Genomic DNA, 27170 nt, shown 5'->3' with positions numbered 1-27170 from the left:
TGCAGATAGAACCTTACAATTTCAAGGTGAGGATTTGGCACCAGTTATTCAGGAAGTGACCATTTTGTTCGCTTTGACTCGTTGGATGGAAACGCAGCTTTATTCGCACGTCTTTTATGCGATAATCCAGTTTTGCACATTCAATCGCTAGTTCATTAGCATTTTTGGACGGAAACATAGCTACTGGTATTTTTAACTCATTGTTAAAGTTATTTAACAAGAATCTATTAAAAAATTTTTTTAAAGGTCTATTAACAATAATCACTTTAACAGATGCATATGTGTAAAAATGTGTTAGTAAATAATCAAATTAACAAAAGTTAAGATTGTTAGATGCAATATTATTATTATTGTCGTTGTTGTTGTTGTTGTTGTTGTTGTTGTTATTATCAGTGTATTATTGTTCTTAATTTAATAAAAAAAATTAATAACAATGAGTTTAGATAAGAATTTATAATTATTATAAATAATTTTTTGAATGTAACTGTGCATTTTCAAATGCATATTAATTGGGGCTTGCAGCACATGTAGAGATTGTTGGTGATGATAATAGTTCACCAATAGGGGTGAACTGAGCCTCTCTAATATAATAAAATGTTATCATGCCCCTTTTACAGGTACATACTGTAGCTCTATTTTCATGAGCTGCTCATTTGAAAAGGTCACAGTGAAACATGCACATCAGATTACAAATTTGCATAATTACAATGCCATTACTGTAACTTTTGATCATCACAGTAAACCATATTGTGTTCAAAGGCACTGTTAGAATAAAACAAGATACCTGCCAACGGGTAACACTATAGCTTGTATTGTGTGTACAAGTTATTGGCATGATTTACATTTCGCATTCTTTTTCAACCCTTAAGACTTATGTGGTGCTTTCATTTTTTAAATTTTTTTTTTGACAGTAAAAAACAAAAGATTCTATTTGATTGATACTGTGTTCTGTAACAGATCTGCCTGTTAGCTTATTTGTCCATGCTAATAAATCACCAATGTGATATAAAAACCTCTCCAACGTGTGTTCGTGTTGATCTCAGTTCTCCCAGGAGAACGCAGAGAAGATGAAGCAGGTGTATGGAGAGTTTTGCAGTCATCACACAGAAGCAGTCAGTTACTTCAAAGAGCTTCAGCAGCAGAACAAGAGATTTCAGCTCTTCATCAAAGTGAGAGACCCATCAACCAATACTTTATAAGTCGAATATTAATGCATAATAGATGCTTTTGGCAGCACTGAAATTCATTTAACCAATCGCATCTTTTCGGCTCTACAGCAACAGAGTAGTAACTCGCTGGTGAAGAGGCGAGAGATCCCAGAATGTATTTTGTTAGTGACGCAGCGAATTACAAAGTACCCTGTCCTCCTAGAGAGAATACTCCAGTACACAGACGGTAATTTGTCCTTACTGTACAGTAAATGCATGTAAAATCATAACCATACCAGACACATACGTCTATACTTTTTTTTTCTTCTTCAGAGGGCACAGAAGAGCACTCTGACCTCTCTCGAGCTCTAGTCCTGATCCGAGAGCTGATCTCCGCTGTGGACCAATATGTGAGTCAGTATGAGCAGAACCAGAAGCTGAGTGAAGTCTTGGGCCGCATGGAGAACAAGTGCTCTACCAAACTGAAGACCGGCTGCACTTTCCGCAAGCAGGACATCACCAGCGGCAGGAATCTGCTGCACCAGGGCCCGCTGCTCTGGAAGACAGCCACTGGAAGACTGAAAGGTCAGACTGACAACACTTAATACAATATTTAACATAAAAGATATTGTGCATCTATCGCCATTAATGATCTTGGAAATTAGATGGATCTGACTGCATTATATGATCTCTGATCTTCCACAGATGTTCTGGCATTTTTGCTGTCTGATTCACTGGTGTTCCTTCAGGAGAAAGATCAGAAATACATTTTTGCTACTGTGGTTGGTTTCTGGATTTACTGTGCTTTTATCTTCATAATCATACATAAGAGTTCAAATGTTTGGGTCTGTATGATTTTAAAATATATATTTTAAAGGCCCTTTACCAAGACTACATTTTACAGCAATATTTAGAAATATTTTTTATAAGAAATATTAATGGATTTGTATTTTTTCCATTTCTTTTGGATTTCTATTCACCAAAACTGCACTTGCTTAATCAGGGTATCTGTGGGGTCTTAAAAAGTCAAAAAATGTCTTTAATCTCAGGCCTTAAATGGTGCTGTATGTAGGTTTTTGACTCTTCTAAAGCATAAAAATAGCATATGTTTGAAGATATTTAGAAACATGCCAAGTGAACATCTGAAAAGCAGTGCTGAAGTCAAATATTTTGCTTTGCCGGAACGATGTCTTTGTTTTTGGTCATTTTAACTTGCCCGGTTTAGCAATTATATTACAGCAACCTGGGTTGCCTTTGTGGAAAACCACGCATTTCATTCATTCATTCATTCATTCATTCATTCATTCATTCATTCATTCATTCATTCATTCATTCACCTCTGGTGGACAGTAGCAGAATCTGAAATGAGAATCAGATTCAGTTCCACATGAGGATATTAATTAGCAAATTATATAAATATCGTGAACATATACATTAGGTTAGCAGGTTAGATTGTAACACTATGTCCTAACTTCATGAAGAGATACGCAGTGATGAGCAATTTGTCTGTTTGCACCGGACAAAACATTACAGAAATTTGATTACAGCCATTTGGAAACCCAGATTATGCACTCACGCACGAAATTGTAAGGTTGATAATATATTTGATAAATATTAACCCTATTTAACATTATTAAATGCTGTATCAATTATGTGTGTTTAGTTCTAAAGTTCAATTTCAAATGGTTTATTTTCAAGATCTGATGTAAACTATTTGCTGCTACTTTCAGGAAATGGCAATAAATGCCTTGTAAAATTTTTCTTTGTTCATGTACCGTATTGCTAGCCAATCTGGCCATTAAGATCCATACAATCACCATCAATCTTTCTCAATAAAACTGAACTTTTTTTTACAAACAGCATTTAGTTACTGTCCTTACAGTAACATTTGCTTGAAAGTTTTCCACTTATTTACAGCTGAGGATACTATTGAGGATAATATTATTATTGTATTATGAAATGTATTCGATTATAATAATTTTTTGATTGGGCGAGTGAAAATCTTTTCTAACTGGGATATTTGAAAAATATTGTTAGCATTTAGCCCTGTATAAGTCTAAAATTTCATTCATAATGGTCTTAAAAATGTCTTAGTCTTACATTTACCTTGGTGAGACTTGCAAAAACCCTGTTTATCAAACATGCAATAAAAAAGATGCGTTTAGAAATTGGATTAGAATTGAAATATCTGCTTTCCCTATGCCTTAATTTCAACCAAAGATAGAGGAAAAACTGTAGTATTTTGAAATGCTTATTTAAGTAAAAATTTGAGCATAATTTCTCCTGTTTTCAGGTTCATGTGATCTATCATAAATAATTCAAATATGATCATTTCATGCCCAAGAAATTTCTTATTGTCATAAATTTAGAAAACAGTTGTGCTGCTTAAATATTTTAGCTTTATCCATGATACACTTTTTCAGTGTTTTTTGATAAATGGAAAGGACCAGCATTTATAAACATTTAATGATAAAAATCAAGTAACGTTATGGTGTACAGCAGGGTTTTCAATTGGAGGCAATTTGTTCCGGCCCTCCAAATAGTGTGACCAAGACACCAAAAATAAATTTAGTTTAGGTGAAATATGGCCACTATAGTTACGAAGTGAGGTGCGTCTGTTCAATACAGCACAAGCTCCAGTTGAAGGGTTGAGTCACCTTAAATTAACCTTAGTGGCGTGAGCAGCCAAAAACAGTTGGATTCTTACAGTTGATTGTAAAAGCTTCTCAACGCTGCATTTCTGTTGCATGGAACTGTTTTTTTTACCTGGCCTCCATGACAAACTAATTGAATAGCCCTGGTGTACAGTCACTTTTGATCACTTTAATGCATTTAATGCTAAATAATAGTATTGATTTTTCTTAAAGCATGTGACCTGAAATAGTGTGAAACTATATGAAGTGTAAACATTTGTATGCATTTGTGCAGAATTACATTTGTCGTCTTGCTGTATTTGTCAGGACCAGAAGCCTCCAGTGATCTCTTTGCAGAAACTAATTGTGCGTGAGGTGGCCAATGAAGAGAGAGGCATGTTTCTGATCAGTGCATCTTCAGCCGGGCCTGAGATGTACGAGGTGCATGCAGCCTCTAAAGATGAACGCAACGCCTGGATGAGACTCATCAGAGAGGCCGTGGAGAAGTGTGTAGTGATGATGCATGTTGTTGCACAGAAATTGAGAGGAGCAGAGTGTGTTCTAATTTTAAACTGTATTTGTTTCGTAAAGTTGCCCTGAAGAGGAGGATGAAACTACAAGTGAGTCAGAAGAGGAAAGGAGAGTCACAGAAGCAAAGGTCCAAAAGATCCACCGGCTGCAAGGTAAAAAAAGCTCACCAGCTGTGCTGATGAATCCAAGGAGGTTTAGAATGGATGAAATTTATAATTTAGAATAACTAGCAGTATTGCTACATTAGCATTGGTATTTATCTCGGTTTATCTCAAATTACTTTGCTAGTACAGGCCAATACTTTGGATTTGCAGCAAAATTAAGTTCTGACAAAAGCTGATTGGCTAATAAAGTGTGTACACAGTACCTAGACTATTGCTTTATATCGTTGGTTCATGCATTTTTAAGTCCACTTTATGCTATTAAAATTTTTTTATTACTGGTAAAACATTTAATAATTTATTCAGTTAATAGATATGAAAATGAAAATGTGCATAAAGTAAATGTCTTGATGAGACTTAATGTCTGTGATTTTGTTTCAACATATTATTTAGCAATAATAATAAAACTAATAATACATGTTTTTTTTTTATAACACGCTTTTCTAAGACCCAAAGCACTTACAAAACAGTAAAAAACAACAAAGCACAATAAAACAATAAAGAATGCAGTAAAAAAAAACACAGTAAGAATAAAAAGATATCACTAATAGTCCTATAAAGATGAGCTTCTTAAATCAGTCCAAGGAACCAGCATTCCTAATGTTTGTTGGATGAGCATTCCAAAGTTTGGGTGTACGGTAAGAGAATGCCCTACCTACCATGGTGCTGAGTTTACAACGAGGGTGAAACAGCATAGACAGATTTGTTTGGATAACTGAGCTAACCAGTGGACTGATCTCAAATGTTGTTTTAATAATTCTGCAAACGCCCTAATGAAAGCACCCCATTAAAATGACTTTGTATACAGTAGGTATCTCCTCGAACTGTCTTACACAATCATTTTTCTCAAACATCAGGAAAAAATACAAAATAACAGCTTATTGTGCTCTCTGCTGCACTGAGGCACAACTTATTTACAGTGCTATGGAAGAAAAAGGAGCTGAAGTGGGTTTCCCACTAGCATAAATTTACAGTGCTCAGCATATATAAATACACCACTCACAAATCTTTTAAATTCACATTTTAAATATGAAGCTATAAATTACTATATTTGTGCATATACATTAGATTAGTCAGTACTGAAGCCAAATTTGGAGCTTATCTAACAGAATAACTTACGATAACAGTCCAAAAACTAGTACACCCAAATTTATGTTATAGAAAAATATTAAACACAAATTTAGAAAAGAGGAAAAATCAAGAGAAGCAAAAATATTTTGTTGACATTTTGTAGTTTGTAATTTTTTTTTTTTGGAATTGAATTGTATTATCTTTCAACTTCTAAATATGTTTGGTGACTAAAATATTATTTTAATCAATATATCTGTTTAATAAATCTGTTTTGTTTAAATGCACTGAAATACATTGCCTATATTCTGGATGAACTAATCTGAGATCACTGCGTGTGTTGTGAAGGACAGTTCTATAGATCCTCGAAATCATGATCAGTAATGCAACAATTGGCTGATGGCACAGCAGCGTAATGACGTCAGCTGATTAATATTCAGTTATCCATGTAGCAAAATTACATAAAATTAGCAGTAAACAGTTTGTTAAATATGATGCGCAATAACTTTCCACATTTGTTGTGAGCTGCAGGCTTTACACTTTCATGTTTCAAGAGTATTTATCATGTATTTTAATGCATATCAATGTATTTAGTTCTACATTTAGAGAAGATTTTCTTTACTATAGTAGCCTAGGCCTACTCAAGTTTTTTTTAATCGGCAAAAGGAAAAACTGTATAAATAAATTTTGCATCAAAAAAAAACATTTTGATATCAGTAAAAGTATCTACCACCTGTATATTAGTGGCTAAAACACGTGCATGATGACTGCATAAATTATTATCCTTTTTTTACAAAAAAGTTGAATATTGTGCATGGGCGACGCAGTGGTGCAGTAGGTAGTGCTGTCGCCTCACAGCAAGAAACGTCGCTGGTTCGAGCCTCGGCTGGGTCAGTTGGCGTTTCTGTGTGGAGTTTGCATGTTCTCCCTGCATTTGCGTGAGTTTCCTCTGGGTGCTCCAGTTTCCCCCACAGTCCAAAGACATGCGGTACAGGTGAATTGGGTAGGCTAAATTGTCCGTAATGTATAAGTGTAAATGAGTGTGTGTGGATATTTCCCAGAGATAAGTTTCGCTGTGTAAAAATGTGCTGGATAAGTTGCCGGTTCATTCCACTGTGGCGACCCCGGATTAATAAAGGGACTGAGCCAAAAAGAAAATGAATGAATGAATATTGTGCATGTACGCGTTTGTATCTAAAAAGAACATATTAATAAATTTTCACTTTTCACTTTTTTTGCAGATTGCAGATTTATTAATATATATATATATATTTTTAATGATCCTGGATCATGTCAAATCGTCAATATCCAAATCCAGCTAACTAAGTAATCCACGTACGTAGAATGGACCCCTGATCATTTAAATAGCTCTATTTTGATAGTTTTCATTCATTTACTTTGACTGAGACGATCAAGCCTTTTTCTATGAAGTGCATCTGCATAAATTCTAATTGATTACAAGCTAAAATAAAAAAAAAATCAGTGCTTTATGGTTTTCTGGGATGTCTAACAGTATTCAAGTAGAGAAATCAATTGTAAAATAACATGGTCATCATTGTATAAAAATGTTTAAAAAACATTTAATAATATCTTTATCTTTTCATCTTTAATAAATAATCTAAATCTGCAATGTTACTGTTGCAGATACACACATTGTGAAATCAATGCTTAAATTCTATATTGTTCAGCCCTAATTCATATATTTTCTTAATCACATGGGATGGAGACAATGCTTTGTTGATTACTGATTTATGTGATATTAGAATTTTGTTCTTTAGATAAAAACGTAGCCGGTAGAGGTACTCCTGTTTTGTTTATACTTTTTAACAAATTGAACATGACATCCATCACTTTTCTTCCACAGAGACGCTGTGTGGCCATGATCACCTCATCTGTTCCAATCTGGAGGAGAAGCTGCACATCTATGCCGAGCTGTCAGTGATGGCAGGCCAGCGAGAGGCAGGACCAGAGCCCAGGCTGCTGGTACGACCCAGCACTGAAGACGTTCCCCAGGCTGGAGTACTACTCAGCGCCGCTCTCAGAGAGGGTGAGTCTGCTCATTCGTCATCAGGTGTACATTAATGGATCAAACATAACAGCAAAACATTTGTAATTCTAAAAAAGGCTACAGTTGTAATATTCAAGTGTTGTTTGTCTATTTTTGACAAAAAGAAATTATATTTTTTTAGTTTATTTCAGAATAGTGTTACTTGATAAGAGTGATACAAAATATATAATATAATATAATATAATATAATATAATATAATATAATATAATATAATATAATATAATATAATATAATATAATATAATATAATATAATATACAGTTGAGGTCAGAATTATTAGCCCCCTGTTTTTTCCCCCCCTATTTTTGTTTAACAGAGAGAAGATTTTTTCAAAACATTTCTAAACATAATAGTTCTAATAACTTTGAATAATAAGTCATTTAAGGACTAATTTATTTTATTTTTGCCATAATTACAGTACATAATATTTGACTAGATATTTTTCAAAACATTAGTATTCAGCTTAAAGGGGAATTAATAATGGCTTAACTAGGTTAATTAGGGTAACTAAGGCAGGTTAGGGCAATTAGGCAAATCATTGTATAATTATGGTTTGTTCTGCAGACAATCGGAAAAAAATAGTTTAAGGAATTAGTTTAAATGGGCTAATAATTTTGACCTTAAAATGGCTTAAATTTTTTCTTAACTGTTTAGAACTGCTTGTATGTAGAGTTGAAGTCAGAATTATTAGCCCCCCCTTTGAATTTTTTTAATCTTTTTAAATATTTCACAAATGATGTTTAACAGAGCAAGGAAATTTTCACATTATGTCTGATAATATTTTTTATTCCAAATAAAGTCTTGTTTGTTTTATTTTTATATAGATAAAATACTTTATATTTATCAACCTCAAATATTTTTTTTGTCATGGATAGTTCATTCTTGCAAATAGCATTTTACATTTTTCAACAACTCACAAAGCAATCTCCAAATAAAACAATCAAAATCTAAAAATAAATGAATAAAATAACATAATAAATAATACTAATGAATAAAATAAATACAAATACAGAAAAAAACAATAACAAACCATATACATACATACATACACATATATCTTCGCTCAAGCCACAGTAAATTTTTTTACGTGATTAAAGAATGCAAAAAATTGTTGGCAGTTTTCAAAAAACTGTTCTTCCCCACCTCTGATATTGTATTTAATTTTCTCAAGTTTAAAAAAAGGACCAAATGTTTGAGCCACAGTGAAATAGAGGGGGGTTGTGGGTAGGTCCAAGACAACAGTTTTCTGCACCTAGCGAGAAGAGATGTAAAAGCCACAATGTCAGCATGTCTTTGGTTTAAAGGTTGACACTGAGAGGGAACACCAGCGATTAAAGGGCAAACAGCTAACCCCCAGAATATCAAAAACTGTTTTAAAGAAAGTAATACAATAGTTTTGCAGCTTGGGACAAAATACAAACACATAACATAGGTTCATATTTATCACACATATCTGAAACATTGGGATATATTTTATAAAGTTTGTCATTTGAGAGATGAGCTCTGTGTATTGTTTTAAATTGTATAAACTGAGTCAAGTGCACTAAGTTGAGGTGTATACATTGTCTAATACTGCACTCCAATAGTCATCTTCAAACTCATAAGTTCCTTTTCCTAGGCCCTGACAGCTTTAATATTATGAGAGTTATTCTTTGACAAGGTAATTGCATATATATTAGAAATGATCCCACTCATATGAGCATTCAGTTTAAATACCTCTTCCTATGGAGACCTTGTAGGCAGGGAGGGAGGGAAACTCAGAGAGCAGAGGAAGCACAATGTCTAATTTGAAAATAACGAAATAGGTGAGCAGATTAAATGATGATAATTCTGAAAAATTTGTAAACACGTTGTTAATAAAGAGATCTTCTAAGCATTTCAGACCTTTCTTTTCCCAGAAAGAGAATACAGAATCTGAGAAAGCAGAAAGAAAAAGATGATTATTATGTATTTGTTAATGCAGAGGTAAATTTAAAGTGACGGCGAAATTGATTAATATTTTGAGAGAAGCACACACTATTAGATTATCTGTATAATGCAAAGGGCACACTGGTAGAGAAGAGAACACCATAGGAGGGAGAGATGTTGAAGAAAAGGACTTTGCTTAAGTTGCACCATGGCAGAGAAGAGGCCTGTACCCAAAATACTGAATATTTGCACATATAAAATAAAAAGTTAACTCATCTATATTCTATCAACCTCAAATTTGAAACTACTTAGATCTATAGATTTGAATTTCCTAACAGTTTTGGAGTAGATTTTGTCCTTTTTTTCACAAAAGTAATATATTTCTATTTCTATTAACTTGTTTTAATCTGACAAGTTCTTGTTTGTTTGTTTATTTGTTTGTTTGTTCATTTATTTAATAATGTTTCTAAAACCACTTTCTACTTCAGCAGTCATCTGCCAAGTTTATACTTGGTGAAAAGTCCAAACCGTATAAGTTGGAACTCTCATTTTCAGGTCCATGAAAATGTGCTTAACAAATAATCAATGGATTAAAAATATGTTCTACATATAATTTTGTATAAAAAAATATGTTGAAAAATTTAGATTTTAAATAAACATATTTCAAAATATTGCTTTGTTTTACATTATTTTTTCAAAAAAATTATTGAGGAGGATTAAATAACCACATATTTATTAGTACAAAATGCTTCAAGAGTTTTTTTTTTCTTAAAGGACCACTTTTTATCATGTTAATGAACCACAATCCACATAACTCTATGCATACCATATATCTGTATATTAATGTCCTGCTCTCTCTCTCACACTCTTTTAGCGGAGAGCCTAAGAGCAGCTCTCTCCTCTCATTGTGCTTCCACTCCTCCCGTCCCGTCCGGTCCAGAAGATCTAAACAAACCTGAACCCTGCACTCCTCCATCTCCTCTGCCTCCTGAAAGTCCACTGACAGACCCCATCCAGAGTGAGGAGGAGGAGTGGAGAACTGAGGAAAGCTCAGAAGCACAGACCTTTAATCACAACTCGGACTCTGACCACAATCTACAGCTGAAGGTAAATGTGCTATAAATCCTGCCCATAAACAGCACTTAAATAGCCATTATTTGACTACTAGAAGATGAATTGTGGTAGTATAATGTCACACAATGATTACTAATAGAAATATACTATTATGGGTGAGCAGTATTTAATATCTTCCAGTATTAGTGATTTAAACGGCAGTCTTACCCAAAAGGCCGTGTTCAGCACGAGAGGTACAGTCTCCTCACATTAATAATTTACATTCTTCTTTCACTATCACATCTCATTCTTTATGGTACTAAGTATTAATGAGCTTGAAATAAGAGGAGTCCATTTCACTGCCTCAAGGGCCCCGTTTCATTAAAAATAAAAGCGAAGAATTAGGCTTTCATTTTCTTGGATCTCTTTTCTGCTGCCGTTGCCGTCTTGCTGAGCACTGCACAGTATGTCACGCTGATAAGGCTTTTGTGCTGCTGACATGGTCTCAGGCTCATAAAAGCAGATTCTAAATATTTAAAAGGTATTACATTGTTAAAAAATGCTTTTACTAGACTTTTTGTATGTTATTTGTTTATTTACTAATTTTTATTTGACATTTATTTCAGTTTAATTTTAAGCATTAACATACGATTTATATTTATTTGAGTTATTAAAGATTTTTGGCAAAAGCTGTTATGCTGCATAATTAATTCATCGAAATATAATACGTTCAAAAATACTGGTGCGTCCACCAGGTGGTGCTATAAACTTGTTAATGATATATAAATATATAGATGGCTTAAATCTTAGGGCAAACTTGTTTTATGTTTATTTCAAAACAAAAGAGGAGACTTAAAGCACTACTCCTCCCTTTATATTTCCACAGTAAAGTCAACTGACATCTTGAAATGAAATGGTTCTTTTTGTATGCATATGTGGTGTTTATATTGTCTGTGTATATTTTTGACAATAGCATTAAAAACCTTGAATGGCTGAAAATGATTTAAGTAATGAAGTAAATGTCATGTTCCATCAATACATTTATCTTACTGTAAATATATCAAAACTTAAATTTTGATTGGTAAATGCTATCTCTTAATTTAGACTGATTTAAGGGCAATTTTCTCAATATTTAGAATTTTTTGAATAAGATTCCAGATTTTTGATACCCATACCTTGGGAAATTTTGGTATTCTTGCAAATAATACATCAGTGGTAAGCTTATTTATTCAGCTTTCAGATGATGTGTAAATCTCTGGTTTTGTAATCCATGACGCACACACACACACACACACACACACACACACACACACACACACACACACACACACACACACACACAATATATATGTATGTGTGTATATATATATATATATATATATATATATATATATATATATATATATATATATATATATATATATATATATATATATATATATATATATGAACAATATCACACTCATGGCAGTGTGATATGGCTGTAAATCAGCACCGGTGGAAGGCATGCTTTGGCTCGAGGCCACAGGCCGAGTGCCTTAGTGCCCCCCACCAGTGTCGATATACAGCCAAATTGCACTGCTATGAGTGCAAAATTGCGTCTATACAACAGTTTGATGGCATAATAGTGTATATAAAAAAAGTCTCAAAAACTCTTTTGTATGAGGAACTACTCTCTTCTTATTTGAATGATCCTCCTGTATAATGTCTAAAGTGATTACAAAACAGGTGATTTTTGCTCACATTTTAATATTATAAGGCTGCCATCAGTCTACAGAGATGCCCCAGTATTTCTCTGTTGTAATCAGGAGATCACAATGATTAACCATAAAAAGGCAAACACTACTAGTTTCTGTGGTGTATAGTAAATACAGCCCTAATAAATACAAGAGAGAGATTGACTTAATGTCACTTACCTGATTATGATGATTTATTCAGCTGTAGTTTGAAACTTACGTTGAGAAAATGCTGAGTTTTTCTCCCACTTATTATGAGATCTCTGTCGCCATCTTTTGTTGGTCAACTGTCACTTCCTTTGGTCTGCTTAAACATGTGGATAGCAGCCGATGCACTGAATCTCTGAAATTATGAATATTTAAAATATTCACTATCCTTATAAATCAACTGCATAGTTGCACTCTAAACAACTACATTCAACTACAGGCATAAAAAAAGCCTGAAAAGTACATTGTTGTTCAACAGCTGCAATATTTGTCAAACTGTAGTGTGTCCTCTGCTTGTTGCTGTATGTGACTGGAGTAATACAAAGTGAGTATGGGTGGAAGGGTAAAGGGACTGTACTTGTGCTGTTATTTATATAATTTCGCATGGCTATCAGCCAATTAGATTCAAGAACCAGACTGAACTGTTGTATTCACTTTATTCTTTGTATATGAGCGGGTGCAGCCATTTGAATCTTTTTGGCTCAAATTTCCAGTCTCATTCACTGTCATTAATTTTTAGACGTCATAAACAGCTCGTTCTGCTGCTTGATGTTGCAAACTGACATCTTCTTATTATATTATTCAGCTTTGTCTGTATAGTCATAAACACACTTGTTTGTAGAGCAAGTAGTTTGACCACTTTCTGCAATTTATTAATCCTAGTCATTTCTCCCATAGGCAACTTAATCAGAAGTTCTAAAACAATTGTGAAAGTGTACAGGCATTGCAAATATGTAAATAAATGATAATAAAGTATTGAATACAAACAATTGTACTCATTGTAAAGTTGTATTGCAAGTTGACAACATTAATTGAAGTAGAAATAATTTTGCTGAGTCCTCCTTAACATTTAGCCGGTTGGTAAGAGAGTCCAGTTTATTGACATTATCGGGGGACAATGTGGCTTTACAAAAGTTGCATGTACTGTAGGGGGAAACACATCAAACATAATGAAAATTTATAGGGCGCGCATGGAATCAACTTAAAGGCAGAGGAATGGGCTGTCTTTGACAGCGTGCTACTTCATCTGGTACTTTCACTAAGTAGATTTACTTGGACAACAATACTCTGATTAAGAGTCTACCATGTAAAGGACCACCTGAGTCACGAATGCAGAGGTTTGTCTTTCCATTCGCCATGCGGTTTCAAATTCTATTAAAACAACACTCTTCCAGCAGTCTTTACTTAATATTTTCATCCAATAATTGCCACGGGGCATTAACAATATGTTGTTAAATGAAAGTGAACTGCTGAACTGCACTTAAAGTCTAAAGATTAAAAATGAAACACCTGAAATTGCATGCAACTCTAGAGGAAACGCTGGAAAGCCTGGTGATGTGACATTAAATGTTTTATACTAAAACTTTAAACACACGTCGGCCACAACAGGAAATAAAAAAACTGCAACTACGTTTTTTAATGCGTTAAATAGTTAAAATTAATCGCATGTGTTAACGCGCTGATTTTGACAACAATAATATATATAGATATATGGATATATAAACTACCTAACTTAAGATAACTTGAACTAGCAAAACAACCCTTATCAAACAATTTTGGGAGATAATCTATACCGATCCTCGTGCATTACTCATGCATCCTTGAGTGAAGGCTTTGCCTTGTTCTTTTATAAACCTACTTGGCAGAGAGGCAGTTTTCTTGAACCCAGGTCACCACCGTCTGTTTCCTATGCCGTCTGTTGACTCTGTAGATAAAGAACCAAATGGTGTTTCAATCAACAGATGCTGAAGTATTTGAATCATCCTAAGGAACCTGCTGAAGTAAACACAACCTTTCATAAAATGTGCTACATGAAGCAGATGCCTACCAAAAATATCTATAAATGAAATAAACTGCACTTTTGTTTGCAATAGAAGGGGACACATTGCTGTACAGCACAAACATAAGGTTACACTTTATTTTGAAGATCACCTTTTAACATTTTGTTGACTATGAGTAACTTTGCAATGATATGTTAACCAACTTTAATTAGAGTCTTAATCAACTGTTATTTTGAGGTTTGAAGAACAAGCTGATGTTTTTGCAAAGGTACTTGTTGAGGGACCATTTAAGATGATTAATCAGACAGTCTACTAATACTCTGACTAATGACTGCTAGTTGCAGAGTTACTTATCATCAGCACCAGTAGTTAAGTTAACCATTACCAGATCAGTCTTTAATTACCAAAATAGATTCTTATTTAATCTGACAAAACAAAAACAAGGCTTTGTTTAGTTTTGGTGTAATGTTTCATAACTTTCTGTCACTCAGTGTTTTTGTTTGTTTGCAGGTGAGTCAGAGTGTGCAGAGCTTGACTCAGCTGCTGTACAGTCTACAGGTGAGCCAGTGTCACACAACCACATACCAACTCAAGAAATAATTATAGTGGACTGGCCTTGCACCATGCACACATAAACACGCAACATGACTCACTTGTAATAGCTCTGTCTGAGTCTTATATTTCAGTGCCTAAACGTGTTTCTGTGACTTGATCTCTTCTATAACACACTGTAGTTTGGATGTAGAATAGAAGGTGATGTAATGCAGTTGATGTGGAGACTATAGATAGAAGTCACACACCTGTGAATAAACTAGAAGAGATTACAATTTCTGCTTAACAACTTTTTGAATTACTCTTTCAAAAATATAATGGTGTATTCCATTTTTCTAAATTAATTAATTTATTTAATGAGACATGTAATACGTTTCCAAAGAATTTTTCATCAAATAATTTTGATAAATGTTTCTCAAAAAATATTGAGCTGCACAATTGTTTTCCGTATTAATATTGAATGTTTATTGAGCTCATAGCTTTGCCACAGTTATAAGTTACATATGTAAATAGTTTAAAAAGTACAATTTGAAAATTGTTTATTACACATCTTTTATTTTTAACATCTTTATTATTTCACAATGTTACTGAACTCATATTAATACTGCCCTGATGGGAATGAGAAACTTCTTTTTCAAACTTTTTAATCCAACAATAGTATACAACATGTTTGAAAAATCAGCCAAATGTTCCTCTTTACTAATGAAGCACGGGTCGGAACCAGTTGATTTGGGTCTTTAAGTAACTTGTCAGCAACTTACATTATGAGTAACATGCGCTTGAGTAATGACAGTAATATGTGTTGTACAAGAAAGTGTGAAACGAATTTTTCAATGTCTACTAATAATGTTACCAGAGACTTTATTTTACTGGGGAATCAAAAACTGCTGAGCTAAAAACCCTGGAAATATACTAGAGGGTGGATGTGTTTCAAAAATGCAAATTTTTTTCTCATGTTTTAAAGACTAAAAACAGCTCTCTTTAACAAGTCACTAGAGACAGCACTAGAGAAGCACTCAAAAACGCACATCTCAGATGTAGTTATTGTATATATCTTGTGTGTGTGAAGAAATGTGCACTTTTTTTATACGTAGGTCCAATGTTGTTAAGACGTTGTATATTTCTTTAAAGAAAGCTCACGAAGGCTGCATTTATTTAATACAGTAACCGTGATATTGAGAAATATTATTAGATTTGAAATATTTTTTCTGTGACAGAGCAGAGTTTTTATGAGTCATATAGTTCTGTATCACGTGATCTTTCAGAAAAGATTTGATAATTAAGATTTTTTGTTATCATCAGATTTGAAAACCGTTGTGCTGCTTATTATGTTTTTTTTATAGAAGCTGTAATACGTTTTGCAGTATTTTTTTGACTACTAGTTGAAATAAAAAGTTTATTTGAGTTCAGTCGATCTGAATTTAATTAATCTATGCTGAATAAATGTATAATAAAAAAACAAATTGTACAAACCCCAAACCTTTAAGCATATTAAGCATTAAAGGGATAGTTCACCTAGAAAATCTTCCATCTTTTGCTCACATTCACCTTGTTTCAAAGCTGTGTGAGTTCATTTCTTCTGCTGAGCATAAAGGATATTATGAAGAATGATGGAAACCTGTTGGCATACTTTACACTTCTATATTATTTATTTTTTTCATACCAAGATTGTCAATGCCTTCTGGTTTCCTGTTTTCTTTAGAATAACATATTTTGTTTTCAATTGAAAAAGAAACTTAAAAAGATTTAGAAACACTTTGAGGGTGGGTAAATTGAGTACAGGGCTGTGCAATATCACAAACAAAAGTTGCAATTTAGAAAGTACAATGTTTCCATTTTATTTAGCTATATTTTTTCATTTTATGTTGGACCTGTAATTATTAGTTTTTGTGAAATTATATTTTAATTATATACTTATTGAATAATTCTAAATTTTGAATCAAACATTAGCCCTGAAGTTCTAAAGAAAGTGAGAAATATGAATGAGTACATTTCTGATCATGATATGAGGATCAGGATATGAGATGACTTTTATTGTGATATGAGATTTTTTTTTTTGCCATATCCCCCAGCCCTATTTTTTTTCCTTTTTTGCATTAAAGAAACCATAAGATAAACCTATATTATGTTAATGAGGCATTAGCATTAGTTAATTTTAGAGAATAAGAACCACTAAACTCATCTCACCATTAAAGACTTACTTAAAACATTCTTACTTTTTTGTGAATAGGCTGCAGTTACCATCCAAGACAGTTGCTATGAAGTGCAGAAGCTTCTTCTCCTGCTGATGTCAAGCCCCGCCCCTAACCAACAGTCCCGCCCACTATCCATCACCCGCAGCGGGCAGGCTCTGCATGAGCAGGAGCGCCAGCGGGAGGCCGAGCGCCGCCGGGAAGAGCTGGCGGATGTGGCTCGTCTGCGGGGAGCCCTGGTACGAGAGCGCCAGCAGTGGGAGAGGGAGTGCCAGGCGCGGCAGCTTCAGCACTCAGAACTGGAGACCACGCTTGAGCAGAGGGAGCTCTTGTGCCACCTAGAGGAGCGGAGGCTGCAGAGCGAGCGGCAGGAGCTCCAGGAGCAGCTGCAGGAATACCAACAGAGTCTGGAGAGGCTCAGAGAAGGCCAGAGGAATGTGGAGAAGGAGAAGGAGAAACTGGAGACTCAGAAGATGCTGCTGGAGGGCTTGAAGCACGGGTGCCAGCAGAACCTTCCAGCTATGGTCATACCACTGGACGGACAGCAGACACAGGTGAGTGATGAGTGGGACTCAGTCGGGTCTGATGTTTATGTTAAATGTAGGTTTTGCTGTCAATGATTAATCTATGGTAATTAATATTTAAAGTTGGCATGAAACAGACGTTAAGATTGTCCTTTTCCTCCACTAAGGTGATGTACATCCACTTGAAATGAAATGAATGTATGCGTTGGGTGTAACGTGCTCCGTAGTCATGGGTTACTGTATTCTAATTACATTTTTGGGGAACACAGTAATGTAACAAATAACATTTTAAATTTGTGTAATCTGATTACAGTTACTAAAGTTAATGTAATTGCATTACTGACATTACAAATATAGTTTTTGGAAGAAAAAAATGCTTATTTTAAATCATGTTTTTTTGCTGCAACGTCAGTTAATAAGCATGTGCTTTTACATTTCTGCAGAATAGCTGCTGTCGAGAGTGGTTGCTTCTTCAAATGGAAATATAGACGTTACTTTGATTTCACTGAACATAAAAACAAAAATATTGCTGTGAATTTCAGTCTATTTCCTGTCTCTAAAAAACTTTCGACTAATTTTAACTTGACCAGCAACTTGTTTAAGCACTTGAACAAAGAGCCTTCTAAAACAATACTAGGTGGACACCGGCACCAAAATACATAGCGGCCCAACTTAGCCTAAACAGGCTAAATCAAATATTTTTGTGCAGGATCGGGAGTAGTTACCAAAGTAATTAGTAATCTGATTACTTTTTACATGAAGTAATTAGTAATGTAATCAAATAATCAAATTACAATTCCCCAGTAGTAATTAGTAATTTGTAATCTATTACTTTAAGTAACTTACCCAACACTGGTTGTTTATGATTTTCGTTTTTTGGGTACTGGTTGTATTGTTGAAAGACAGGCCTTGCTAACAAAAATGAAGAAAGATATAGATGAATTTAGAGCTGAAGCGAGACACCCACTGGTATGCCTGCCCTAAAGCAATTCTATGTAACCAGGAAGTGAAGAAAGGTCGTTTCAAGGGGGAGGGAAGGTTATGATATTTGATTACAGTTTGACTTGACATGAGCCAAGCAATCATTAGATTTAATCGCCATCGGTAGCACGATTGTAACATAATTAATTATTTTGTGTAGATTGTCAGAACAAAAGTGGCCGAAATATAAATGGATCTACAGGTTTCAAACAGAGATGATGACAAAGAGGCAAAACTTACATACTGCAAGTTTAAAAAAAAAAAGTGAAAGTGCCCTCATAATCTTGCTCTTGCCCTGTGCAACATCATATCTTTTTTGATGATATGTAAACATAGATTTCAGTCAAGTGATTCTTGTGGAGATCTGGAGGTCAGAACATCAGTAGAACTGCAGAACAGAGCTGTTAAGTTTCATTTGTTTCAAGCAAGGAATATATAGATCGCCTCTAAAGGAAAAAAGAAAAAGAAAATATAAAACAAACATGTTAAAAAATGGGGGTAGCATGGTGGCACACAGGTAGCACAATCGCCTCACAGCAAAAAGGTCGCTGGTTCGAGCCCCGGCTGGGTCAGTTGGCGTTTCTGTGTGGAGTTTGCATGTTCTCCCCGTGTTGGCGTGGGTTTCCTCCGGGAAAAATAGGTAAATGGGGTAAGCAAAATTATACGTGGTATAATTGTACATAGTGTATGAGTGTGTATGGATGTTTTCCAGTGATGGGTTACAGCTGGAAGGGCATCCGCTGTGTTAAACCTATGCTGGATAAGTTGATGGTTCATTTCGCTCTGGCGACCCCAGATTAACAAAGGGACTAAGCAGAAAAGAAAATATGTGAATGAATGTTAAAAAATGGCAATGGTGATTTATATGCAGCTCTTGCTGTAGTTTTCAAACACTGACTCTGCGGGACATTTTAAAATGTTACCCTTATTATTACTTAAAACCCTTATTATTACATCAATGATATTAAAAGAAATAATCCAATATATCTTATTATTGATTCAAACTTTGGTAAGCAGATAAGCTCGTGGTGACATTTATTGCATTTAATGCATTAAGCCGCATCAAGCATTTCCTTTATATTGGTTTTTGACTGAAAATGCTTAAAATGCCGTTTAGCATGTTTCAATTATATTCTTGATTAATCTGTTATAGTTCACACCATCAGATGCGTTTATATACTGAATTTGATCTTTTAATGTCACTGGCTTTGTGATACTGGTTTTTGGTACAGACTTCACAATCAAAATGAATGATGAACAATGAAGGAAAGTTTATTTATTTGTTTATTTTTTTCCTCTGGCCCTCCGGGTACAGGCAGCGCTGTACAAGCGCAATACAGTTTTTTGTGTCATTTCGCACAATTTTCAAAATGTCTAAGACAGCAGTTCAGACACAACATTTTGGAATCTTTAAAAAGAAGAGAACAGAAGGTATGATATTCATTCATTCAGCTTAGTCCCTTTATTAATCTGGGGTCGCCACAGCGAACCGCCAACTTATCCAGCAAGTTTTTTTTACGCAGCGGATGCCCTTGCAGCCGCAACCCATCTCTGGGAAACATCCACACACCCATTCACACACACTACGGACAATTTAACCTACCCAATTCACCTGTACTGCATGTCTTTGCACTGTGGGGGAAACCGGAGCTCCCGGAGGAAACCCACGCGAATGCAGGGAGAACATGCAAACTCCACAAAGAAACGCCAACTGAGCAGAGGCTCGAACCAGCGACTCAGCGACCTTCTTGCTGTGAGGCGCCAGCACTGCTTACTGCGCCACTGCTTCCCCCTAAGGTATGATATATAGTTGTTTAATAATATATGCTGTATGCTTCTTCCTGATATTATTTCAGTTTATATAAAAAAGCTCATGTAGTTGGATCACATAAGGTAAACAAAGTGTTGTAAATAAAAAGATAAATTTACTTTTAGTCAATCAAACAGTTGCTGGTAGTCAAAGACTTGCATTGTCAATTAATTAATTGTCCTTTTAATTCATGATTTTCTTAAAAATGACATGCTTAAGATTGTTGATGGTTGGTGGTTATTTAAAAAAGAAGCATTTTCTCAAATTAAAAATGTATTTAGACCTATTTTGTTAGAATTGTGTGGGTGCGTAGCCAACAAACACACTGTAACATCCCCCTTGAAATTTTTTACAATTCGACCACTGGCCATAAGGGAATGACATTGCATGAAATGTATGAAAAGTTTCAGTCATTTCTTTTCAGCTTACTCTCACTCATATGAAACAATCGCAGCAAAAAGCAAACAACAAAAATACAGCCTTGAATTTGGCTCAAACCTGCTCACATTTCGTGGGGACAATGAAAGCACTAGGTTTATTTTTCCGTTAATAAATCTTCCCTTCCATAGATGGTCAGCCTGAGGTTAAAATCTAAAATTGCATGTTCCAAATGTTCATGCCGAAGAACGTTTTTACATCATCTCTGCTTTGAAACAGCTTCTGAGCAAATTGATCTTACTGTTTGATGTTCACGTGTGAAAATGCTAGGTGGATTGACAGAAACCTGAGATTTCCCATTACCTGAAACCAACAGCTCTGAATATCAGTCATTTTTGTATGTTGGAGTCACTCAGGGTAGGGCAACATACTTTTGAACAGCTTTTTCAATCTGCTTGCTGAATAAAAGTATTTTGTTCATTTCTAAAGTACAGAAATGTCCTTTTACAGTGTCATTGTAGCAATAATCACAGTCAAAATACATTTAATAGGAACAGACCATGCACTGCCATTAGTTTAGGAAACTGTATTCAAGTGTTTATAGCTATTATTCATTTTTCTTTTAAACTCTTTTAAATTCTTATGTCTTATTCTTATGTTTCTTTTGTCTTCTCTGCCACATCTTTTAGATCAATTGTGTAGTCATTGCATATTTATATTCTAATTTTCCAAAATAACTTCAGAAGATTTTTGGCTGTCACCTTTCTCTGGTTTTCATGCAATGATTTGAGTTGTGCAATGATGTTAGTTAGAGGCTGATTAAAAGTAGTTTTGGTATGTTTATTTTGAGTAACTTACCACCAAGGGTGCTTTTGTTTAGCTCTGGGGTCTTTGTAGTTTCTGCCTGTTCCTATGCGTGTATATGCATGCTCTCCATATCTGTTTGTGTATGTTTGAAATATTCCCAAAAGCTGTAGCTGTGAGCTGTGTATATGTCATAAAAGGCTTGGTGCACAGCGTGAGTCTGGAAACACAGCTGTCTTCTGAACGCTGAAATATTTCTTTGCTCCTCTGCTCCGTCCTCATCCCTCCTTTACTCTGTTGCCAAAACACCCAGGTAGTGATGTCAGAGGAAAGCTCTCCCAAACTCTGCTCTCATCTGACTTTGAAGATGGAACAAAACTGTCAGTTACGAATTCAAAGCAGAGACGCTATATATTTTCTGTTTTTCTTGATCCCATTTGCTTTCATTTTTGTCTTGTAATCCCCTTTGGTCTCATTCTCCTCTCTTTATTTGTGTTCCTTGTTTCTCAGATGTTTTGCATGCTTCCCTCGTTATAATTTTACAGTGCTGAACATCTTACTAGGGATTTGCTAGTACTAGGGACTTATTAGTGTTTGTATATAAACAAAAGTTATATTCTGATTTTGTGTTTAGGAAAGAAATAATATCATATCAATGAACTTAAATTTGAATAATGATGTTTGTATGTGAGTATACTACACTCACTGGTCACTTCATTAGGTACACCTTACTAGTACCGGGTTGGACCCCCTTTTGCCTGTAGAACTGCCTTAATCCTTCATGGCTTAGATTTAACAAGGTGCTGGAAATATTCATCAGAGATTTTGGTCCATATTGACATGATGGCATCACGCAATTGCTGCCGATTTGTTGGCTGCTCATCCATGATACGAATCTCCTATTCCACCACATCTCAAAGGTGCTCTATTGGATTTAGATCTGGTGACTGTGGAGGTCATTTGAGTACAGTGAACTCATTGCCATGTTTAAGAAACCAGTCTGAGAAGATTCGTGCTTTATGACATGGTGCGTTATCTTGCTGGAAGTAGCTATCAGAAGATGAGTACACTGTGGTCATAATGGGATGGACAAGGTCAGCAACAACACTCAGGTAGGCTGTGACATTGACACAATGTTCAATTGGTACTAATGGGCCCAAAGTGTGCCGAGAAAATATCTACCACACCACTAAACCACCACCACCAGCCTGAACTGTTGATATAAGGCATAATGGATCCACGCTTTCATGTTGATGACGCCAAATTCTGACCCTGTCATCCGAATGTCGCAGCAGAAATTGAGACTCATCAGACCAGGCAATGTTTTTTCAATCTTCTAATGTCCAATTTTGGTGAGCCTAAGCTAATTGTAGCCTCAGATTTCTGTTCTTAGCTGACAGCAGTGGCACCCGATGTGGTCTTCTGCTGCTGTTTTTGTGCATTCAGAGATCCTCTTTTGCATACCTCTGTGGTAATGAGTGCTTATTTGAGTTACTATTGCCTTTCTATCAGTTGAAACATTCATTCATTCATTCATTTTCTTGTCTGCTTAGTCCCTTTATTTATCCGGCGTCGCCACAGCGGAATGAACCGCCAACTTATCCAGCAAGTTTTTACACACAGGATGCCCTTCCAGTCGCAACCCATCTCTGGGAAAATCAGCTGAAACAGTCTGGCCATTCTCCTCTGACCTCTGGCATCAACAAGGCATTTGCGCCCACAAAACTGCCACTCACTGGAAATTTTCTCTTTTTCTGACCATTCTCTGTAAACTCTTGAGATGGTTTTGCATGAAAATCACAGTAGATCAGCAGTTATTTTTGATACTCAGACCAGCACATCTTGAACCAACAACCATCTCATGTTCAAAGTAACTTAAATCCTCTTTCTTCCCCATTCTAATGCTCATTTTGAACTGCAGAAGATTGTCTTGACCATGTCTACATACCTAAATGCATTAAGTTGCTGCCATGTGATTGGCTGATTAGAATTTTGCATTAACAAGCAGTTGGACATGTATACCTAATAAAGTGGCCGGTGAGTGTATAGTAAAATGTTTCCCATACATAAAAGCATCTGTTTTGTCCTCTAAGTGTAACATAGGTTTCAATATTGAAATAAACATTGGTAAAACTAACATGACGTCTGGTTTTGAATTAAAATTGATGGCAATTGCGGTTTCTAAGAGAATGCTATTATTGTCCTATCTTGTGTATATTTCTCTCGTTGTCTTCTTCTCTTCTTGTCTTTGAAGTGAACTGTACTTTGCATGATTGGATTAAAGCTAGTGTCCAGTCCACCTAAACACGCCTTGACAAATAAATTAGACTACAACAGAAACCCAAACACATGCCGAGGAATGCACGAGGTCTAAAGCCAATGTTGCTTTTTCAGGCAGAGTCAAATCAGGTGTGTCAAGCCACTGAGGAGGAAAAAATCTCTCTCTCTTACTCTCCTCGACCTCTTGCACATTGGAAGGAAGCAGTCACGGTCAAGCGTCTGTTTCCCTCACACAGCTCGGCCTCTGATTCATTAGCTGGGATAATGAGAGCAATTCATGGCTCATCAGTCTTAGGTCTTGTGAGGCAATGTCCGCTTCAGCCGCATCTCTGTGCTAATAAACAAGCTAATGATTAATGATAATTGAAAAGCCCCAACCAAGCCAAAATAATTAAAAACAACTCTGTGTACTTAATTTTGCAGGTCAGAGAAGCGATGTTTCATTTGCGCTTGAGGTTTAAAAATGATCAGGAAGTGCAAGAGTGCAGGGGTGAGAGAAGGGCAAAGGTGGTCAATGGCTAACAGCTTTGTAGCATCTTCACCAATTGACTGCATTGTTCATTATTGTAACAGGACTTCTAAGATTGCCAAAGCACTGTAGTTTTGAACAGTTCCCCCCATCCCCCATTAAACACAATATAGTTTATTTTAAGATGCATTAAAAATTTTGGACCACTAGCTTTTGATGCAGAGCTTCCTGGAGATACTGTTGCCCTAAAAAACTAAATAAAATAGTAATTACATATTCCTGAGGAACAATATAACAAAAAACTTTGCTGGTTTTAAAACCTTGACTTTTCCAAACCACAGTAAACCTTAAAACCGGTTATCATGCCATGCCTAATATAGCGTATTGTATCATTGAAAACACTTGGCATATATAAAAGGATAAAACAATAAAATAATCACAATAAATTAATACATTTAACAATAAATCTAAAAGCAAAAAAGCAAATGATTTAAAAATGTACAGTACTAGCACTGTTATGAAAAGAAAAAATAAATAAATTATGCAACATTTACTCATCATGGTCATTAACCTATGGTCACTAAACCTTAACCAATACAGTTATCTTAAATTGCCAAGTAATTCCTTTGGTAAGTAAGTACAAATACTGTAAAACATAAGCTTTGCCTTCATAGGAATAAATCATATTAAAATATGTTTTCCCAGTACTGGATTGCGACTGGAAGAGGACATCTGCTGTGTAAAACATATGCTGGAATAGTTATTGGTTCATTCCACTGTGGCGCCCTTTGAAATAGAGACTAAGCCAAACGAAAATGAATGAAATTGGTGTTTAATTTGAAATAACGGTTCATCATACATTTAAAAAATTATGTGTTCTTACTTATTTGCTTATTAAAATCAACTGAATCAACACAATTCTTAAGTTTTGTTTTTGGGGACAACTTAATTGTTTTCTGTTCCATCCGCTTAAATTTGTAAAAACATAAGTAGGGCCAGACAAAATCTGTGGATATTTTTGCTATTTCTGCTGAGAATTTTGTAAAAAAAAAATAAAAAAATTTAAAATCTGTGTATTTATGAGAAATGATTTCAAGAGTATCATAACCTAAAACTTAATATATAAAATAAAAATAGTAAATTTTTAACTATTATTTAATGTTTACAATGCAAATACAATTAGATCCACTTATTTGTTTAATAAAGTCCCTCATATAATAGATCTACAAAAATATTACTTTACAAACTTTACTGTAAATAAATCATATGAACATTTTAATATTGTAATTAATTTAATATAAAATTAACTTCCATCATGTTGTCCCAACACAAATCGCTTGTTTAAAACCCAGCACTTTTTACAGTCTATTACAATTTTACCATACTTTTGCTGTAGTAAATGCTGGCTTGGTGAGCAGAAAAGATGGAACTCAATCCTGAACTATTATCGCATGTCAAAAACCAGTAGCTTCATTATGCTTTGATTTGCAGTAAAATTTTTACGTCACCAGATAACAGTGCTGTTTGGAGTCAAGCTGTAAAAATACCCGTGCTTCTATAGAGATCACATAAATACAGGCACAATCTGAGAGGTAAAATCCTTTCTCAAATGCTCTTATTGTTATAACTTGTCTGGATTTCCCTCAGAATGGCATTCATGAAATCTTGACTTGCTTTAAAAAGCTTGTGCGTGTGTATCCACCATGTAAGCTTTGACCTTTTTGTAGAATATGTTTTTCTCTCTGCCTTTAAGACTCTCCCACACACATGAACCACACTCAATGCATCTGCTTCGGGCCTCAGGACGGCTTTATCTGTGGTATTTTTTGTTGTGGGGGCTGATTAGCACACAACAATGATTTTTAGCTTGTGGGTGGCTGATTCAGTCTGGCCTTTAATGCACACATGTAACCAGCTCAATGACTGAGGAGAAGCTCAGAGGTGGAGATGATGTCTGATGGCAAAACACCAGCATACTCGGCAGTTCATTTGTGCTAGGGCTGTCAATTTAATTAGTTTTTTATGTTACAATTTTATAATGCTAAAATTGAAACCATCTTATATTTCATAATATAGTTCATGGGTGAAGATCAAGATGCAGATGAGAGTCTCTGTGTGATGAAGCCTATGTATATGATGCAGTTAAGTGGCCCTGAAATTCAAGATATTGGGTCAATATTTCAATAATCAATTTTTTTGTGACATATTTGTATTATATGATGGAATTAAGCACATAATCGGCGAGTCTATTACATGCTAATTTGTAAATGCACTGCAACAAATGCTTTTCTTACCTAGAGGTTTTGTCTTGTTTCTAGTCCAAATATCTACAAGTTCTTAAATCAAGGATCATTTTCTAGATAAGTAAAAAAAATAATAATTGTTTTGAGAAATAATGTCAAAATTGAGTGAGTTTTTCCTGAAACAGGGTGTCCGCGGGATCTAAAAGTACTAAAAGTTGATAATTAAGAAAATTAAGGCCATTAAAAGGTATTAAAACATCTTAATAACATTTTTACGAGGTCTCACATTTTGTTCAAGCGTTTTCTAAAGTGTTTAAAAGTGTCCAAGTGACCCCAAAACAGCATGAATTTATTTATTTTCCTTCTTATGAAAAAACAACGGTATGCTCGATCCACTTGATTGGTTCGGGCCGGGGCGCATCCATCCAAGCTTCTCTGTCTGGGAAGTTTCTCTGTCTGGGAAGTTTCATGTAGCCATGAAACCATAGTGCAAAACAGATGGCAAAATAACAAAATTTAAGTTTGCATACTCCTAGTTGGAGAAAGCGGAGGTTAAAAGTTGGCTAAAGCCTGTCGCTGAAAGCAACCGCATAATTTATTCCTTTAAGCTTTGTTTCTTCCAAGCTTATCTGAGTTCTGTTGC

The 27170-nt window shown here is 35.0% G+C and overlaps 1 protein-coding gene and 1 long non-coding RNA gene across 17 annotated transcripts in view; one reads left to right on the top strand and one right to left on the bottom strand.

Moving 5' to 3' along the window:
* The window catches only part of LOC141385846 (uncharacterized), a 143233-nt gene that overhangs the window by 96884 nt on the left and 19179 nt on the right, over positions 1 to 27170 (bottom strand). The window lies entirely within an intron of this gene.
* arhgef28a (Rho guanine nucleotide exchange factor (GEF) 28a) overlaps positions 1 to 27170 on the top strand; it is a 137438-nt gene that overhangs the window by 99480 nt on the left and 10788 nt on the right. For all 16 annotated transcript variants that reach the window (XM_068218239.2, XM_068218238.2, XM_073952343.1 and 13 more), the window contains 10 exons: positions 1044 to 1169; positions 1278 to 1395; positions 1482 to 1733; positions 1854 to 1930; positions 4109 to 4287; positions 4373 to 4464; positions 7406 to 7588; positions 10392 to 10624; positions 14805 to 14852; positions 17077 to 17592. In XM_068218239.2, the coding sequence (XP_068074340.2) occupies positions 1044 to 1169; positions 1278 to 1395; positions 1482 to 1733; positions 1854 to 1930; positions 4109 to 4287; positions 4373 to 4464; positions 7406 to 7588; positions 10392 to 10624; positions 14805 to 14852; positions 17077 to 17592 (1824 nt within the window). The remainder of the gene's footprint in view (positions 1 to 1043; positions 1170 to 1277; positions 1396 to 1481; positions 1734 to 1853; positions 1931 to 4108; positions 4288 to 4372; positions 4465 to 7405; positions 7589 to 10391; positions 10625 to 14804; positions 14853 to 17076; positions 17593 to 27170) is intronic.

Source organism: Danio rerio, chromosome 5 (genome assembly GCF_049306965.1).
Source record: "Danio rerio strain Tuebingen ecotype United States chromosome 5, GRCz12tu, whole genome shotgun sequence".
In the NCBI taxonomy this organism is placed as follows: domain Eukaryota; kingdom Metazoa; phylum Chordata; class Actinopteri; order Cypriniformes; family Danionidae; genus Danio; species Danio rerio.
Note: the sequence above shows the minus strand (reverse complement) of the source record. Positions and strands in the feature narration are given on the sequence as shown.